This window comes from Alosa alosa, chromosome 21 (genome assembly GCF_017589495.1).
Source record: "Alosa alosa isolate M-15738 ecotype Scorff River chromosome 21, AALO_Geno_1.1, whole genome shotgun sequence".
Lineage (NCBI taxonomy): Eukaryota > Metazoa > Chordata > Actinopteri > Clupeiformes > Clupeidae > Alosa > Alosa alosa.
The window spans coordinates 13,848,612-13,867,564 of record NC_063209.1 but is presented as its reverse complement, the minus strand read 5'-3'; the positions used below and the strand labels follow the sequence as shown (position 1 = coordinate 13,867,564).

Here is an 18,953-nt window from a genome sequence, read left to right as displayed (position 1 = left end):
GTTGAAACTGACATGCCACTAGAACAGATGTTTTATCGGCTTTGAGGTATAACAAAGTCTCCAGTCTTGTAAATTCACATTATGTAACATCCATAACGTCACATCCATAACGCACCATTAAAGGTTTTAAAAGTAAGAAAGGGGCACAATTTGGTCATCACACTTTACATTGATATAAATCAGCTTTGCACTATGGACATTGTCGCATCAACACTGTATGTGTAGCATACACTTTTCCTATAAAACGTTATGGATGTGACATGGCCATGGAACTTGCAGACTTAAAAACAAAAGCCTTACAAATGTAAGGAGTTGTGCTCTTAAAGGCAAGCTGAGCATAGACATTACTCTACCATTCCCTTGTCAATCTGGAATTTGTCAAATGACAATTTGTTTGAACCTTGGGTTCATTTATCCACTTTTTAAATATGTATAATATTACCATGTGAAAAAATGTTGTTTCTGGATGGTTGCACACCATATTTATGATGTAAAAAGAGTGTAAGTCTCCATCAAATTCAATCAGATCAGTTACAAACAATTAAATATAGACCTAAATGAAGATTTTAACAGTTCTATTTGCGTATGCACAACTTTTTTTTTTCTATGTTAAGGATGACCTTTGCATGGAATTGCCCAGTGTATACTTCTCTGGAAGACAGAGCATATATTTTTGCGCTTTTTGAGCTGGCTGAATGTATATTTTCTCTCTAGCATCTCGGATCGGGAGGCGAGTGTGCTAGTAATTGAGCTAAAAGCCCAGGCTGCTAGTTTTCTCACTAGATAGATAGATAGATAGGATAGAGATACTTTATTGATCCCCAGGGGAAATTCAAGGTCTCAGCAGCAGCATACATACAACACACACACATTCTTTAACAGCAGAAAGAGTAATTAAAGCATATAATATAAAAACACAACTAAGCAGTAAGGACAGTAGAAGATAAAGAATATGCTAAATATACTAAAATACAAATTATACAGTCAACAGTGCAACAATGCAGAAATAGCTTTGCAAAAGCAGGTACTGAGCCTGTGAAAGTAAAGCAAATGAGTAAGTCAACAGTGCAACAATCTATATATCTATATATTTAACTATTTAAGAAAATGCATAAGTGTGGCCACAGTTCGGCTGTGGCATGGAGGGGGGCGGGGGTTATGCATGTGTGCTGATGTGCCAATATAGCACGCAAGAGGCAGACAGACTATGCAGAGAAGTCTCTCTCCTCTTCCCTTAAGTGAGAGGAGATAGACTTCTCTGCATAGCCTGTCTGCCATCATGAGGGAGGTTTACTCAATGTACATACTGCACAGCTAAATACTAGCTGGCTACCGTTACTGCAGTACGTAGCCAGCTAGTATTTAGTAGCTTTCTTCCAAAGTTTTTTTGGAAGTTTTTTCCAATAGTTTAAAAATATTTATGTTATTCATACATAAATAATTAACTTCTCAGATGAGGATTCATTTGGAGAGTCATGTCATTCTGACCATTTTAAGCCTGTTTTCCCCCTTTAAAGCTGTATAAAAGGCATGTAAGATTATTTTCATGGGTTATCTTGCACATATTATTTGTTAACCATCTCTATATATATCCGAGTATATATATATATATATATAGACTCATATATATACTGGGCAGATATACTATAGACTGGGCAGACTCACTCAGACTGGGCAGACTCACTCAGACTGGGCAGACTCACTCAGACTGGGCAGACTCAAAGGGCTTGGGCAGGGAACAAGCAGACAAAGACTGGACTGACTCGGGCAGGACGACAGACTCAGGCACGACAGACTCAGGCACAGGGGAAGGGACAGGAACAAGACAATGACAGGAACAGTGACTGGGATGGTGACTGGGACAGAGACAGAGACGGGCACAACGACAGGCACAGTGACGGGGACAGTGACAGACCACTCAGGAGAGACAGGAACAGAGAAGGGCTCGGGCAGAGGCGGGGCCGGAGAGTCAGAGGTAGGCGGAACCGGCTCGGGCAGAGGCTGGGCTGCCGGCGTGGCGTCGGGCGACTGGGCTGCGGGCACAGGAGCGGGCGCCTCTGGGCTGGGCACAAGAGGCATGGTGTCGGATGACCGGGTTGGCCGACGCTTGGCACCACATCTCCTCCTGGAGGGAGCCTGAGGGACCTTTATGAGTGTGAGTTCAGGGGATGGGAACTCAACGGGCTGGGGTTCTGGTCCTGAAGCGGCCAGCTGAAGGCGCAGCAGGCCCACCCTAAGCCCCTGGCAATGGGATGCAGGGGCGGGGTCAGGCAGGAGGCTAGCAGCCTCAAAAACCGGATTACTGGAGGGAACAAGGAGGGACTGAAGGCTCTTACCCAGACCTGAGAGCTGGTCGGCCAGGGTAGCCATTCCTGGAACCTTCTATAGCCAAGGCCTTGAGGAAATAGTCCTTTCCATCAAAGAACAAATAGCATGCCGACGCTCCAAGTCAGTGGACTTCACTAGCTCAGAGTTGAGTCTACTGAGGGTGTACTCCACCTCTTCTAGCTTCTCCATGGAGAAATCAGAGTCTGCTGGGTCCATTTGTGGTCGGATCGTTCTGTCAGAGTTACGAATATAGGACCCATGCGCAAGACTCTTTCCGACAGAAAACACACTTTATTAACTAACAAATTTACAAACTACTTACAGACATGAATCAGACAGGATAATAGCGAGACGATCCGACAAGGAACGGAGAAACAGGAGGGTAGAAATACACATACCAATTAACAGAAAGACAGAGGACTGGATGAAACCAACGAGACAATAACAGGGAACAGGTGAGGAGGCAGAAATGGAGGGAAAACAAACAAGACAGGACGCACAGACCAAATAAGGAGATGGGGCGGAGACAAAGACAGGTGACAGGCAGGTAACACAAAGCACATGGGGAACAGGCAAAAACAAACACAGGACAATACACAAAATGGCCACCAGGGTGGCACAAACTCAACGGTCTGGGCCAGATCCTGACACTCTCTCTCTCTCTCTTGCAAAATACATTCGGGGCTCCACTCCAAACATTCGGGGCTGAAGCCTCGGCAAAATCGGCTGACGATACCTCTGGGTATTAAATGTGTGGTTTCGCCTAACTAGAGGAATGAGCAGTTGATGAAAACTTGCTAACCAAGGAAATGATTGTTCGCTGACCCATGCATGAGATCTACCCAGTCCTCATCTCCTGCTGCTGCCGCATGCAGTTTGCCTCCATTTGCAGCTCTAATAACTGCCAATGTGTCTTCTGATATGTCTTGGCATCTAAGAAACCCAACGTGCCATATTTCTTTTTTTGTTGTCGTTTACCCCAGAATGGTGTCATCAAGTCTCTATAACAAACCATTTGCTTGGGGAGCGTATGAATCTTGGAGACTTTATTTCCTACTGAGATGGGTACACAAGCGCGGATCCACCTGAAGATGTAGAGCCACTCAGGAATGAAATTAATTTACAGTGGCAAAATGATTACATTCATTAAAGACATTCAGTCCTGCACTCAACATCTCTGAAAACAGTGGTCTGGATGCAGTGAATTTTGTTATTACACTGTTTATGTAATGGTAATAGTAAAATATTTTGCATAATGTTATAATGATAGTGACAGCATAATAGCCAATGTGAAATTAATGCTTTTTCTCTCAAAAGTGAATATCCATGGGGAACTTTTGAATCACCAATTAAATACGGAAAAGACAACAGATATTACACAATTTCTATTTTGCATATTAAAATAATTTCCCCTTATATACACATTAATATGACAATATCTGCATTGTTACTGTTTAATATGTTCCCAATGTATTACACATCAAGCATCTATCCAGTTATCCCATCAGAGTGTGTCACTGCTTAGTTCTTGACCTGAGTGTGTCAGCTTTGCCAATGATGTCTATTAAGAAATAAATAGGAATGTGAATCAACCAACAGTTTTGGAGAAATACCTCCCCAAGCAATGTTTTGAATATTATGATCTTGTCATTTTAAAAACTGACAACAAATCTTCACAAATTTGCTTTACAAATGTGCTTTTAAATGTGTGTTTTTTGTCTTCAATTTGACAATAAATGAATGAGTCACATAACCATTTTCTTTTCTTTTTTTTACTGAGTTGAGTAAGTTGACATTCCTATGTTATCCTTCCAATCAATGTTGTTCTGAAAAGCCAAACAAATGACTTGGATCCAGCTGTGACACCCTGCACAATGACAGTTCCAGCAGTCCCTTACCCTGGCCTATTAATAGCCATGAATCACATTAGCCACTCCAGCTACAGGAATGTAAAACATCAACAGCACTCCCTGTGTGCACAGGTTAGCAAAACTACACAGGATCATCACGGGTCAACCGAGGGGCATGGACTATGCTTTTTCTATTGCCTGAAACACTGATGTGGTATGATGCGAGCAAGCTTTTGTTAACCTGTCGTGAAGTGTCCGAAGTGCCGAAGTACTGAACGCTTCTGAAAGACGCAGAGGGATGGGGCTTCATCTCCAGAAGTTCACTGCCTTTTCCTTCCTCTGGTGGACCACCCAAAGAGCACAATGCATGTATGGCACAATCTAACAGAGAGAAGGAGCGGTCAGGCGATTTCATAAAGGGACAGCGACAGGACTGGTTAGACGTTTGGAGTGTCTGGTCAAGCACAGTCTAGTTTCAAGATGTGTGTGTACGGCTGTTTCCTCACCAGCTCGGTGCTGCTCCTCTCGTTGATGGCATCAGGTAAGTGTTTCAGGTAGTTGGAAATTGCTAGCTTTCGTATAACAAATAGAGAGCATTTAGACTGTTAGAAGGATATATTTACGTTAAAGTTTGGCTTATTAGAAAAATGCAGTCACTGTGGCACAGTTCAAGGTGGTTATGATTGTCTCACCAAGTGTTCTCAGAAAAAGAGCTACAGTATGTGACAGGTAAATGAGCTATGTGACAACAGTGATTCACCAGATTTATTTATGTAATGTATTTTTTTTCTTGTCATTTGTTATTGAATTATATCCATGCTTGATAATGAGCACTTAAGCAACCACTGTTAATTCAGCTATAGACTCACTACTGGATGATAGATACCACCTATCCACAGCTGTATAAGAGACCTTTGGAGTTTCATCTGTCAGAAATGACAGAGAAGAAACATTTTGGGGGGGCAGCCGTGGCCTACTGGGCTTGTAACCAAAGGGTTGCCGGTTCGATCCCCGACCAGTAGGGAAAATGTGGGCGGGGGAAGTGGTTGAGCACTTCTCTCCCATGCCCACATCCACGGCGGCTGAAGTGCCCTTGAACAAGGAACCTAACCCCTCACTGCTCCCCGAGAGCCGCTGTAGCAGGCAGCTCACTGCTCCGGGTTAGTGTGTGCTTCACCTTACTGTGTGTTTGACTAATTCACGGATTTGGATAAATGCAGAGACCAAATTTCCCTCACAGGATTAAAAGAGTATATACTTATACTTATACCTGACTGGAACACTCAGAACAGGTTGATTGAAGGTAAGGTAGGTTTTAGCACAGTTATCAACATGTTATTTGATCAAATGCACTTTACTACACATAACACACACACACACACCAACACAGGCACACCCATACACACAATAGAGAGAGATCCTATGTATATGCTCATATATGAAGCACACACACACACACACACTCTCCATCACTCACAATTAGAATTTACAATAATCAGCACGAGTGTCCGGGAATTCCCAGTAAGGCTAGGCGGGCGTTTCATTTCCTTCCTCTGCTGGCCTCCCTCCCTTCCTTTCTTTGGGCAAACTCTAAATGCTCTCCTGCCTCCAGTCCAAGTGTAATGACATGGCCCAGGGGACTAGGTACTGGGGTGAAGGAAAGACAATGGGCATTGATCTGCCAAGCACAACCATAAAGACAAAGACGGATGAATTTTTCCCTTTACCTCATCCTCCTGGCTTGGTCACACCTTTTATGAGAACACATGACGTTAGTGAGTGTGTTCTTTAAAGGTTAAAGGTCCCTGACCTGCTTTGTACTCAACCTTTCCCATGGCAGTGCAGGTTCCCTATTGGATGTTTCTAACAACACCACCTCTGTTCTTTTCTGTTTTCTTATTTTTTTTCTAAATAGTGTATGAGCTTTTTTTGGTTCTTGGACTGAAGTTAAATTCTGATGAGTCACTTTGGTGTTTTCACAGTGTGTTCACAAACCTGCAATGGCCCTTTTATCCACCCCCCTCATCTGCTGGTTAGATATGGAGATTCTGCCCAGGCAAACTGCACCACCACAGACAATGCAGTAAACATGATAGGATGGGAAACGCCTGTGGGAGCTGCAAGTGAAGGTGGTGCACACCTCCTCTGGACAGTAGCCAGTGTGACTGAATGGGCTCTGACAGACGGTATACAGTGTTACACAGTGTCTGATACACAGGGACAGTGTTTACATCATCTCAACATTACAATATACAGTGAGTGAAAGTTCCGTATTTTGTAAATGTGCATTTCTTCCTCCTGATTGTAACCTCTGCTACAACTGTGAAGCAGGCTACATATGGAATCGACAGACATTACCCCATCTCTAAAAGTGACAAGTGTAAAAGACACACAAATGTTTTCAGACAGTTAGTGTAGACTTTCAACTACAAGTATGTCTTCTCTGGATACTTATAAAGGATCAGTAAATAAAGGATGATACAACCACTTGTTCCATTTAAACTCCAATGTCATAATCACATAGCCTTCCTCAAGCTTTGTGTTTTGGAGTTTGAAATACATTATTTACCTCCAACCTGAAACTGTACTGCCTTGGGAACAGAGGATGACAGTACTACTCCTAGCCTCTAGAGGAAGCAGTTATGCTGGGACTAAAATAATAGCACTTGAATGATTTCTAAATCTAATGAAGCAAGGTCTTCCATGCAGTATCTACACCAATGTATACTTCAGAGCAATTAAATTGCAACTGTTCTTTTTAAGACCACTAGAACTCTGCTGCAATTTATGATCCTCAACAAAATCTTACAGCTCTTATCAAGAGAAATTAAATGTCTGTCTCCCTCTGTTTCTCACCAGAGCCTCCTGCCAGAGTGTCCATTCATGTTGTAAATGATGTTGGTGAGTTTGTTGAGGGGCAGCTTGTCCAGCTACAGTGTGTGATAGAGGATGTGGCTCCATATGACCATCTCAGCGTGACATGGTTTAAAGGTCAGCAGCAGCTCTCACATGCCCCCATCAGTAACACCACAGTCCATGGAGATAGAAGTGAAAATGTGACGGTGACACAAACACTTCAGCTCACTGCCAGCAGAGAGGAGCATGGAGCCCAGTACAGATGTGAGGCTGAGCTCCAGCTCGAAGGACTTCAGACTCATCTGGTGAAGAGCTCAGCGCCCCTTTGGATTTATGTGCTTTGTAAGTCTATTCCTCTTTCTCAGTGATGTTATTATGACCGCCGCGCAGCGAAGCGGCGGTCATATAGGTTTAGTCAGATTTTTTTTTTTTTTTTATTTTTCGCATGCCCAAATTTCTGTCAAGGATTCCCGGGACATTGAAAGACCGGGGTACACGAAACTTGGTGGGCATGTAACCCCACATGGATAGTATGGAACCATCGTTTCTCGTTTTGATCTGTAGCCCCCCCGCTGGACTGGACACCCCGAAAGGAGGGTAGGGCAGACACAGTTTTCTGTGAATATCTCGAGAACCCTTGGGTTTAGGAGGACCATTTTTTTTTGTATGTTGATCTCAAGGGGCCATATCAACCCATTCCATAACCACTCATTTCATGTATAGCGCCACAGTTAAACACAAAAAAGTAAAAATGAGGTGTTGTAATCACAGGTATCTGTGACCTAACATAATCAAAACTGCACGAAATTGGAAGTGTAGGATCATTATGACACCCTCTGTATGCACGCCAAGTTTTGTGGAATTCCATTCATGGCGGGCCACACAATTAATTAATTTATGTTACTATACACCAACTGGCCTGTAGGTGCCCGGAGACAGTTTTCTGTGAATATCTCGAGAACCGTGAGGCCTAGGAGGTCCACCTTATTTATGTATGTAGGTCTTAAGGGGGCATGTCAACCCATCCCATTACCACTTATTTCATGTATAGCGCCACCTAGTTAAAAATTAAAAAGCAAAAAATGAGGTGTTTTCATCACAATATCTCTGGCTGACAAGGTCAAAACTGCACGAAATTAAAAATGTAGGATCATTATGACACCCTCCGAATGCATGCCAAGTTTTGTGTACTTTCGTTCATGGGGGGCCTTACAATAAAATAATTTATGTGTACATTTAGTGATGTACACCAACAAGGATTCCCGCGACACTGAAAGACCGGGGTACACAAAACTTGGTGGGCATGTAACCCCACATGGATAGCATGGAACCGTTGTTTTTCGTTTTGATCTGTAGCCCCCGCTGGACTGGACCCCCCGAAAGGAGGGTAGGGCAGACAGTTCTCTGTGAATATCTTGAGAACTGTAGGGCCTAGGATGACCATTTTTTTCCGTATGTTTGCCTCCAGGGGTCATGTTAACCCATTTCACACACACACACACACACACACACACACACACACTCACACACATAACATAAACATGTACATGCACACATGCACACAATTCAAGAATTTCTCAGAATTATGAACAGGCAAGATGGAGGTGGGGTTGTATAAAATGAATTTTACATGTGAAATCTATGAACTAATCATGTTTTGGTATTTGTTGTCTAGCAGATACCAGTGAGAATTGAGTGTGGATAATGCAATTTAGTGAGACAGTTAGAATCATATAGGCCTTTCAGCGTGATTTATTTTTGTGGAAAAAATGTGCTGGACTGGGCGGCGGTCATATTTTGTACCGCTCTGCGGTATATCTAGTTGTTTTAGCTTCTGGAGTATGTGGTCTAAAAGCATTCACTCTTAAAACGAATGTGTTGTCCCTATCTGAACACAGAGATGTGTTAAAAAACAACGCAAGTTGTGTTGTTTTCAACAGATTCGTTTTAAGAGTGTACTCACTCACATAATCAGATGTATTATTATTATTTATTTTCTCAACACAACTCTTTCCAAACTTGTTATTGTGAGGGTGTATCTGTTTCTCTTCTCCTCTCCCTGCTTTTTCCCAACACTGCCCAGTAACATGATGTGATCAGTGTCCTGTATAGACCCTTTCAGCAACAAAAACAAAAACAATGCTTGAACATTCTATTTGGGCCCCAATCTACTTCCTTTACATTAAGATAACATATGGAATGTTAAAACGGAAGCCTTGTGGGGCCAACTATGATGCTGATAATGGAACTCTCTTTAAAGGTTCTATATTATCCATTATCTCTTCATTTTTTCATCCCCTTTTCCTTTCTTCTGCAGTTGCTCCTGTGATCAACTGTTCATCAAAGGTCCAGCTGCTAGAGCATGAGAGACTGCCCAACTGCACAGCTGAGGGCAACCCCTCTGCAAAGGTCACCTGGTTCAAAGGTCACCAGCAGGTGGATCCCCAGTCAGCTCTAAGGAGGAAGGATGGAGGCCAGTATACTGTGATGGCCAAAAACAGTTTGGGAGATTCCAACCAAACTGTGGATATTGAGATTTTGTGTAGGTGATGTGTTCTCATATTGATGTGGAAAAATGTAATTGCTTCAAGATTAAAAAGATTAAACAATTTAGAGGAAGAAAATATAATTTCCCCTTAATCCCTAAATCCTCCATATCAATCTATTGTTTATTCTGTATTCTATATAATCTTTTATGGGCTCTAATATTATTTATTGCTACCTAATTCTCCAGTGCGTAATTTGCCCTCAGTAACGCAAAATGTATGGTATTGTTATAATGAGATGTTATGGTGTTCTTACCATCACTGTTTTTAGGATGGCGATGAGTTGTCATTTGATGTTACATATCTTTACATCTTTGTGCTGTGATATTGCTCTTCTCTTGAACTTACACATGTTTAATTCTCTCTCCCTCGCTCTCTCTAACACACACACACACACACACACACACCAGTTGCCCCTGAGATCAGTTGCTCTATGAAGGCCCAGGTGAAAGAGAACGACATACTTCCCAAGTGCACAGCTAATGGCAACCCTCCCCCAGAGGTCACCTGGTCCAAAGGTCATTCGGTGGATCCGCTGCTGCCCCTGAGCCGGGCGCAGGGAGGCCGGTACACTGTGACTGCCAGGAACGGTGTGGGAGCTGTCAATCAAACTCTGAACATTGAGATTTTGTGTAAGAGCTCCACATTAAAACATCTGCTGCATTATGACATCTAAGAGAATGTTAAACTATTGTGGGCCAAAGAGATGGAATTCATTGACATTTCTTTCCTTGTCTTTCTTCTTTTAACTATTTCTTTTGATTTGAACTCAGATGGCCCAGTGATCACCTGCCCTCCAAAACTGGAGGTGAGGGAGAATGAGGCTCTTAGTGGCTGCGTAGTCGATGGCAATCCTCCACCAGAGGTCACCTGGTACAAAGGAAACCATAAATCGAATCCCGTATCCCGTCAATTTGACCCCATGTCCAAACTGGGCAAAATGGACGGAGGAAGTTATACATTGTTTGCTGAAAGCAAGCCTTATGCTTCAGTCCACAGTACCGTGGACGTGGTTATTATCAGCAAAGGTGAGCATGTTAGTGTGTGTGCCTGACACTGTCTTAATCTGTACTACTTTCATAAATGTCTGGCAGGTGTGTCAGGACAGTGTGTGTGGATAGGTGAAGCTCTTCTACACAGTCATGATTACATGGTCGTATTTTAAACCTGGCATCACTTACACTTTTAGAGCAAAGTTACAGTGGTACAGTAGATGTAGGTAGTAAAAAAATTTCTGTCTGAGTGCAACACATTAACATTTCTTCTGTCTGATTCCCATCAGGTAATATCATTTCCATGTCTGGTGGTTGTGTGTTACTAGTGGTGCTGTTCAGTCAAATCTTTCACTGACTACGAATGGATATTTGAGCTCCTGATGGAATCTACACATCTTCTGACTGGCCAATGGGCAAATAAGTGCCATCATTTGACATCTTAGTCCAAAATGACGGACTGGACGGAACTCTGATTTTGTAAAGTACGCTCTTCTCGGGCCATAGCACTTTTATCAGTTCATCTCAATTGTCTGAAATATTCTCAACTTCGGGCACATGGACATGCAGTCAAACTCCTATATATTTCAACTGAACAGAAGGCCTTGGACATTGAATAAAATAATATCTTCACATGAGCAAGTTTTGTAAGAACATTAAGGACACAAATCATAATGCAGTGCCACATGTCAACCTATGTTATTGTTATTGTAACACACTTCTCTTCCCTAAGCCTCTGACCTTACTTTGGAAATATTAGCCCAAACCTGCCTGATATTGTTGACACTTGTTCTTGGTTTGGGAAGACTACAGAAACGTACACTAACAATCAAGGGCACTAAAAATGTCTTTATTATGTGTACAGCACAGATTATATTCCAAGCTGGAGTCCATGGTGACAATAGGATAATAATCTTGTCTGCTGATGAATAGAAATCTATAAAATGTGTTTTTATTTAAAATGGACAGGCAGAAGTTTGGCAAAGGCACATAGAGACAGCAGAGGAATGACTCAGAGCTTGATTACGATAAAGAGGTGTCTTCTTGTAAACAGGAGTTTAGAAATGATTGGAATCTTTGTCGGTGGTCAAGTCCCCTGTGGACCTCCCTTCCTCTGACCTGGAGCTCTGGAACACACATATAAAACATGTCCAACTCACTGTATCAAGGTTTTGCATGTGATAACTATGATGTTCTGCAGCTCAACAGGGGCTAAAAAGAGGCCTTATATGACCACAGATTCCAAAAAGCAAAATTGAAAGGCAATAACTGTGACTTATATAATAAAATAAAATGGCAATAAAATGATTGTATTAAAAAGTGTCACTCATGTCTCTGTGGGGAAGTAAACATAAAGAAAATAAGTAGTGGCGTAGCTGTGCTTGGTTGCTCTAACACTGGACTGATGACATATTGATCAGCACTATAAACTGATCTCACCTTGCTCTTGAACAGGAGGTTGATGACTCCTTTGGAGCGCCTGTCCGTGGTTCTGTCCGAGGGCAGAGTGCCGCACACGGACATGCTCTTGCTGTCCCGCCTGGAACGTGCCGACTCCACTTCCTCTCCCCCATTGGCCACAGACAGAGACAGGCCTGATGAGGAGGAGGAGGAAGATGAGGAGGAGAAAGAGAGAGGCAGCTCACATCACTAAGTCAGCGTGTGTGTGTGTGAGTGTATGGCTTTGTGGAAGTATTTACATAGTTCTATTCTATTATATTTACATTGACTTTGCATTTTTGACACATTTGCATTGGTCCCTTTATATTCAGGTTTATATGACAAATCAAACGAAACATATGTGTATGTTTGTGCGTTGCTATGACATAGTGGAACATCACATATCCTATATGACTAATACTTATTTAGTGGATAATAAATATGCATCAATCTCACATACAGGCCCATTTGCCTATAACCTGTGTCAGTTAGTTAATTAGTTAGCTAATTAGTAAGTTCATTCTCTGGCTGGCATCTCACCTGTGATGGTGGGCATCGATCTGGAGTTGGTGCTGGCAAGACCTACTCCTTGGTTTGGCTCCGACAGGTTGGTGTCACTGCGGAACTCTTGCTTCTTAGACAGCTAGGGGGCAGCAAAGAGCAACACATCAGCCTGACACTCTGAAGAGAACAGGTGGAGCCAACTCTCAGCATGTAACCATCGAGACCTTATAAAGTATTAGAGGTTAACGGGGGCGTACAACAGGATCACAGGAAGTTAAGTGTTTCTCTGAATTGACAAAAACACAGTGGTATATGGAATGCTTTGGTTAGCTTGCTTTTCAGTTGAAGGAACTGGGGATCACATGATCCAGATTCCACCCTCATATTGTTTCCTGTTAGAAAATGATCATCTAAACACCACCAGTGCAGTTTAAATCCATGAACAGATCCCTGCCCCTCAGGCACGCCGCAAGTCCATCTCCTCCATCTCTCCAAACTCTCCACACCACCCTCCTCCACCCTCCTCTGCCCCCACTCCCGCCCCCCCTCGTACCCGCTTGGAGTCGGAGGCCTTCTCCTTTTCCTCGCTGATGAAGATCATGCTGCTCCTCTTCTTCTTGCGCTTGGACTTGCGCAGGCGCACCTCCACCTCGTTGCCGCCCTCGTCAATCACGCTGATGCTGCCGCTGGAGCGCTGCAGGGTGGGGGTAGGGGAGTCCGGAGGGAAAGAACTGGAGAGAGAGAGAGAGAGAGAGAGAGGGAGAGGGGGGGTAGAGAGAGAGGGAAAGGAAGAGAGAGGGAGAGAGAGAGGGAAAGAGAAAGGGAGAGGGAGAGGGAGTAGGTGAGTTATGTGTTTCATTTCAAAAGTAACCCACATATTGTGTAGTTTGTCAAGTGTGGGTAAAGGCTATCAAGAGTGTGAGAGGCCACTGCTTGTGGAGCTCAGTGTTGAGTGATTGGGCTTTTGCTGGGGTTACCTGTCGGGCTGGGTTTTGGTGGGCGTCCCGCACTCGGACCCGGCCAGCGAGGAGATGGAGATGATGGACTGGCGGTAGGAGCGCATAACAGAACGAGGACGAGTGGACTTCCTCTCGTCCATGTCCGGCTGAGAGCGACAGAACAAACAGAGTGAAAAAACAAACGAAACAAACAACAACAAAAAACAAATACTGTATCCTGTCTAACAAAACAAACATCACAACTGGTGATCAGTACATCTCGCTGGGTGGCTTTCACTCATCCGCTGCTCACCAGCTCTCGGACGCCGTACTCCATCTCCACTTTCTTCTTGAGCTGTTTGAAGCACTCCTCCATGCGGTCGTGGAATGGCCGCAGGTCCTCCATCACCCTCTTCCCATGGAGCGAGATCCCTCTGCCCAGCAGTGGAACCTAGGGGTGTTTAGAGAGCGAAACCGTGACAGCGGTTTAATGCTTTAATGTGCTATTTAAAAAAAAAAAAAACCTCTGATATCAGTGTCCTGAGGCTTCAGTTTACATTTGCATCTCTGCTCAGGGGGGAGTGAAATCTAAACCGTCAATGACGGCACGTGGTTATGCAGAGGGGCAGAATAAGAGAAAATGAAAAAAAAAAAAAAAAAATGGAGAAGAGTATATGGGAAAGCACGTGTGTGCATGTGTGTGTGTGTGTGTGTGGGGTGTGGGGTGTGTGTGTGTGTGTGTGTGTGTGTGTGTGTGTGTGTGTGCGTGACTAACCTGCCAGGCGATGAGATCTTTGAGGCGGGCGAGGTTGTCTTTGTCCTGCGGATGGCTCTGCGTGTACTCCTCTGTAAAGAAAGCCTGGACAATGAGAGCACACAAGCATGAGATGAGGAGCAGGAGCAGGGACACCACACCAAAAGGGAGACCACAACCAATATGAGGCATAAACAAAAATGTTCACCTGGTATGGGTGAGTAGAAAGAGGTATAAAAAATTAATCTTTTGGTGATTTATCTCAGAATATCTTTTTTTATATTCTATAAAATCTATCTATATATATTATATCTATAAAATTATCTGTTTATATTCAATTTCTTGAGTGTCTATGAACTTTCAAGCAGTAATCCATGACTTCCAGTTTCACTAAGGTCAAATGCTCTAGTCATTCTTCAACAAAGGAAAGGCAGGAGAACATGGTCAAGTCAAATAAAAGGAATGTATATTGACCTTTTAAATCTAAATGGTTATAAAAAAATGGAAAGTCAGCTGAAGATTATAGTTAAAACAAAAATTAAGGTAAGAAGTCCCAATCAACTGGAAATCTCACAAGCATGCCTAGACGTTACAAAGACCCATGTTTATCTTGCTCCCACCAACAATGAGGATGGTGAGAGAGACAAAAAAAACTCCTTCAGGAGAATTAGAGAAAAAAAGTAGCATCTTGGGGTCACCGAATCTCCAAAGAAATCTTTTTCAAAAGTGCGGTGTGTGCTAATAGATTATTTAGAGGGCATGCCAGGTAAAAGCCTTCCCTGTGATTCAATTACAAATGTAAATTGGAGTTGCTGAATGCTAGGGGGACTTTGTCAGGAAATGGTGTTGTTTTGTAAGACTAATTGAAAATTGAGCTCTTCGGCATGAACCACTTAATGTGGGTTTGGTGAAAACATAAGACATTTGCACTTACATATATTCATTTATCAGATGCTTTTATCCAAAGCGACTTAAATATGTCAATTATATTACAAGGGCCTGATTGTCCCCAGAGCAATTCTGGGTTAAATGCCTTGCTCAAGGGCACAATGATGGAAGCTGGGAATTGAACCAACGCATGAGAGCCTCATTGGGGTGTATGGTATCATGAACTCAATGAAAACCCTCAACGCTGTTAGTTCAAATCTGCCAAGATACTAAAAGTGTGTCATGACTGGCTCATTCAGCATGTCAGTGAACCAAAACACATGTCCAGATCAACACAAAAATGGTTTACTGAACACAAAATCAAGATTCTCTCATGGTCATCTTAGTCCTCTGATCTGAACTCCATAGAAAAGCAGTGGGGTGAGCCATAGAGAAGAATGCAAGGAGAAGGTAAGACCTAGGAATTTGGACGATCTGAAGTCGTCTTTGTGCTCAAATTGACCAGGGGTACAAAAGAATGTGGAGGGCACTGTATATGTGGTACATTCTGTAGCTTGGGCTCAATCTTTGAGCTCAGCTGGACCTCTCATTCCTCACCTTCTCATACTTAGCAAAGCCTCCCATGACAGCTGGGTCCACGATGCCGTTGAGCAGCATGGAAAGGGGGTTGATGGGAAGGCTCTCGTCGCCCTGGTACTGGTTGATCATGGTGAGGATCTTCTCATTGGTGTTGCCCATCGTCTCAATGGCATTCTCCAAGGGACTGATGGTGGCCTATTAGGGACAATAATACAGATCAGAAGAGGTGAAATGTGTACTATGTACATTTCATTTCCATATCAAAGTAAAAAAATCTGGAGACACAGGCACCAATTGGGAATAAACAAAGATCACAGGGAAAAAAATTGGCCCTCCAAATAAAAGACAAATTATTACAAATCTAAGCATACTTGTACTTAAAACAAGCAAATCTAAGCATACTTGTACTTAAAACAAGCAAATGTGGCTGCCAGTGGGTGTGTAAAGCAAAATTGTCTTGATAAGACATCTTAAAATAGGACCGACTGCCCATTAAATTAAGTCAAAATTATCTTACAAGAAAGTGCTAGGTAAGTCTCTCTATAATAAAAACAATACCAAACAGTTTTTGTAGTGCAGTGTAAAATGACTATGTAGTGACTAAAGAGTAGATGTTGTGAAGGCAGGCCCAGACTCTTTCACTTACGTGAGTCATGCTTGTGACCTCAAACCAGCGCAGAATGCCGGGGAGCTTGTAGGCCGTGGAGAAGGTGGTCCGTTCAATCCACATAGACTGGAGACAGACAGATCACACACCAGACACCTCTGATTACAAGTTCAAATCATTATCACTTTATCACTTAGTGTGTGTGTGTGTGTGTGTGTGTGTGTGTGTAAGTGTATGTGTGTACAGTAAGTGTGTTTTGTGTGTGTGAGCAGTAGGGATGTGATTGCGTGTTTCTGAAGTAGGCATAATTCGGCAGACTCACAGCAAATTCATTGCTCTTATCCACTGTGCCTTTCATCACAGGCCTGGAGTAGTGGAAACGCTGCACATAGTTGGACTTGTAGAAACTGTGAGTGAGAAAGAACAGACAGAGAGAGAGACAAAGAGAGAGAGAGAGAGAGAGAGAGAGAGAGAGAGAGCAAACAGTGGAGAAGAGAGTGAACACAGAGGTTACTATACATAGAGGTTGTTGTAAATTATATTTAAATGTTAGATGTTTGCCATGAAAGAGGATCTGTATGATTGGTAGATGTGGGTCAGACTGACTTAATAATCTGGTCAGGGACAGGCTTGTTCTTCAGGCGCAGTGGGATCTCCAGGATGGGCTGGACAGTGAAACACTGGATATCTGCACGATTAGCTCAGGGACACATCACAAACACACGGTGACCAGCATACGGAACATTTGCTTTACGCTTGGCTCCGTAAATACCAGTAAATGTCAGCAAAACATGCCGTTAATGCTAGCATATGCTTGTACAGTGCTCACAGAAGTGGATTAGCAATTACTAATCACCAGCAGGTGTTTAAAATTAGGCATGCATAGCCATGCATTTGCATACAGAGGAGAGACGGCTCCTTGCAATGTGTTGTAACACATGTCTACTGTATGTGCAATATTCAGCATTGCCAGTAAGAAGAAAAATGAAGTTAGGTTCAATGAAGCACCTAATAAATAAACCTCAGAAAACGTTTTGAAAATAATTTTTCTGTCCAGATGCTGATTCTTTGCATAGTTACTATTATGGAAATGTAATCTTATCTAAGGACTTGGTTTACAGAAGGCATTCCTTGTTAAAAAATATTACTTATACTGTGGCTACTGAACCTTCAAAGTGCCCATTACTCCATTTGTCACTAAGAGTCATAAAATCCCCAGACAGCAAAGACAACCTACAGTCTATCGTCATAATGTTCAATGTACTGAGTTTTATTGTGTAGAAGATTGTATCCTCAACTGCCAAAGGCTCTGCATATACACCCTGAGGAGAACGAGGTAGGCCTATCTTGGCTAATGATCATAAAACAACCCCAGTAGACTGCTGAGTTGAATACGTTCTTCTTGAAACCTCTTATTCCCAAACCTCTGGGTGACAGACAACCACTGCAACCTACAAATCCAGCTGCCCGAACCGAAAACACTAACAAAAAGCTAGCCTGGCTGAACCCAGACGACCCTGTTAGCCAATCTAAAATTTGCTCTGCAGGTCCGCCTGGAAAGGATCCTACTGACGCAGTGACAAGAGGATACACTGGCTGGAGGAGTTCTTGATGGTGTCGTCGGGCATGTGGGTGGTGTTGAGGCGGATGGCGCTGGGGAACTGGCTCAGCAGCTGGTTCTGGAAGTCCTCGCGTCGCTCGTATTCTTTGCCCCGGTGGATGAAAACCTTGTTCTGTCGTAAAAACGTGCATATAACGTTCTTATAGCTAGTTTTACTGGGCTATGGCTTTTACAGGTTCTGAACACAAGATGTACTTTTTTTTTTTTTTGCTCACAAAGCAGAAAGTGAAAAGTTGGAAAAAATGCAAATGCACAAACTTCCCTCTCAAAACTTGGAAAGTTGCAAAAACACAAAACACGCACATACACACACATTCTCTACTACTACTACACACACACACACACACACACACACACACACTCACACACACACACACACACACACACACACACACACATATACACACACACATACACACACACATATACACACACACTCTACCACACACAGACCCTGCCACACACAGTCAGCAGTGTTCTTGCAGTACGTACCCGTAGGAACAAAGGATAGCCACATCCATAGTATCCCACAGCGAAGTAGTCTGGTTTGGGACGCAGGATTTTCATGATGTTTTCATAGAACCGAGCCTGCTGCTTCTACAGAGGGGGCAGAGAAAGATAGAGAGAGAGAGAGAGAAAGAATGTGAGTGAGTGAATATGTGAGTGTATGTGAGGAAGAGAGAGAGAGAGAAAGAGAGAGAGAGAGAGAGAGGGAAAAATATGACAATTGCCAATCTCCCTCCATCAGCAGTGTGGATGCGGGGCATTTCTCCCAATGGGGCCGTTAATTAAAATCCTGCCTACTGCGTCAAAAACATCAAGACATTCTATGCCAGACAGACAGACAGACTGACGCAGCAGCTAAGAGAGAGTGGGCCAGAGAGAGAGAGAGGGAGAGAGAGAGAAAGGTAAAATTGAGAGACAACATGCATAATCATATTGATATTTCGACAGCTCGCAAATTACCGCTTGGAAATGCACGCTCACTGAGCGTGGGGAGAGTTCTCGCCGTTTCCAAGTGCTTTTTCGTGCATACATGTAATATTCCCT

At 43.1% G+C, this 18,953-nt stretch overlaps 2 protein-coding genes across 2 annotated transcripts in view; one reads left to right on the top strand and one right to left on the bottom strand.

The window, feature by feature from the left end:
* Positions 1-4,502: 4,502 nt before the first annotated feature.
* LOC125286056 (hemicentin-2-like) lies at positions 4,503-11,160 on the top strand. Its single transcript, XM_048230742.1, has 7 exons — positions 4,503-4,719; positions 6,161-6,433; positions 7,038-7,376; positions 9,352-9,576; positions 9,991-10,212; positions 10,354-10,608; positions 10,863-11,160. Exons 1-7 carry the CDS (start codon positions 4,659-4,661, stop codon positions 10,928-10,930), a joined length of 1,443 nt encoding a protein of 480 aa, XP_048086699.1. The 5' UTR covers positions 4,503-4,658; the 3' UTR covers positions 10,931-11,160.
* Positions 11,161-11,467: 307 nt separating this feature from the next.
* LOC125286055 (dedicator of cytokinesis protein 2) overlaps positions 11,468-18,953 on the bottom strand; it is a 115,902-nt gene continuing 108,416 nt past the window's right edge. Inside the window, exons 39-51 of the mRNA XM_048230741.1 lie at positions 18,396-18,500; positions 17,874-18,015; positions 16,889-16,970; positions 16,605-16,689; positions 16,322-16,408; positions 15,694-15,870; positions 14,230-14,313; positions 13,768-13,905; positions 13,494-13,621; positions 13,070-13,247; positions 12,553-12,655; positions 12,013-12,167; positions 11,468-11,699 (exon numbers count right to left, since the gene is read on the bottom strand). Of these exons, the coding sequence (XP_048086698.1) occupies positions 11,631-11,699; positions 12,013-12,167; positions 12,553-12,655; positions 13,070-13,247; positions 13,494-13,621; positions 13,768-13,905; positions 14,230-14,313; positions 15,694-15,870; positions 16,322-16,408; positions 16,605-16,689; positions 16,889-16,970; positions 17,874-18,015; positions 18,396-18,500 (1,533 nt within the window). The 3' untranslated portion in view covers positions 11,468-11,630. The remainder of the gene's footprint in view (positions 11,700-12,012; positions 12,168-12,552; positions 12,656-13,069; positions 13,248-13,493; positions 13,622-13,767; positions 13,906-14,229; positions 14,314-15,693; positions 15,871-16,321; positions 16,409-16,604; positions 16,690-16,888; positions 16,971-17,873; positions 18,016-18,395; positions 18,501-18,953) is intronic.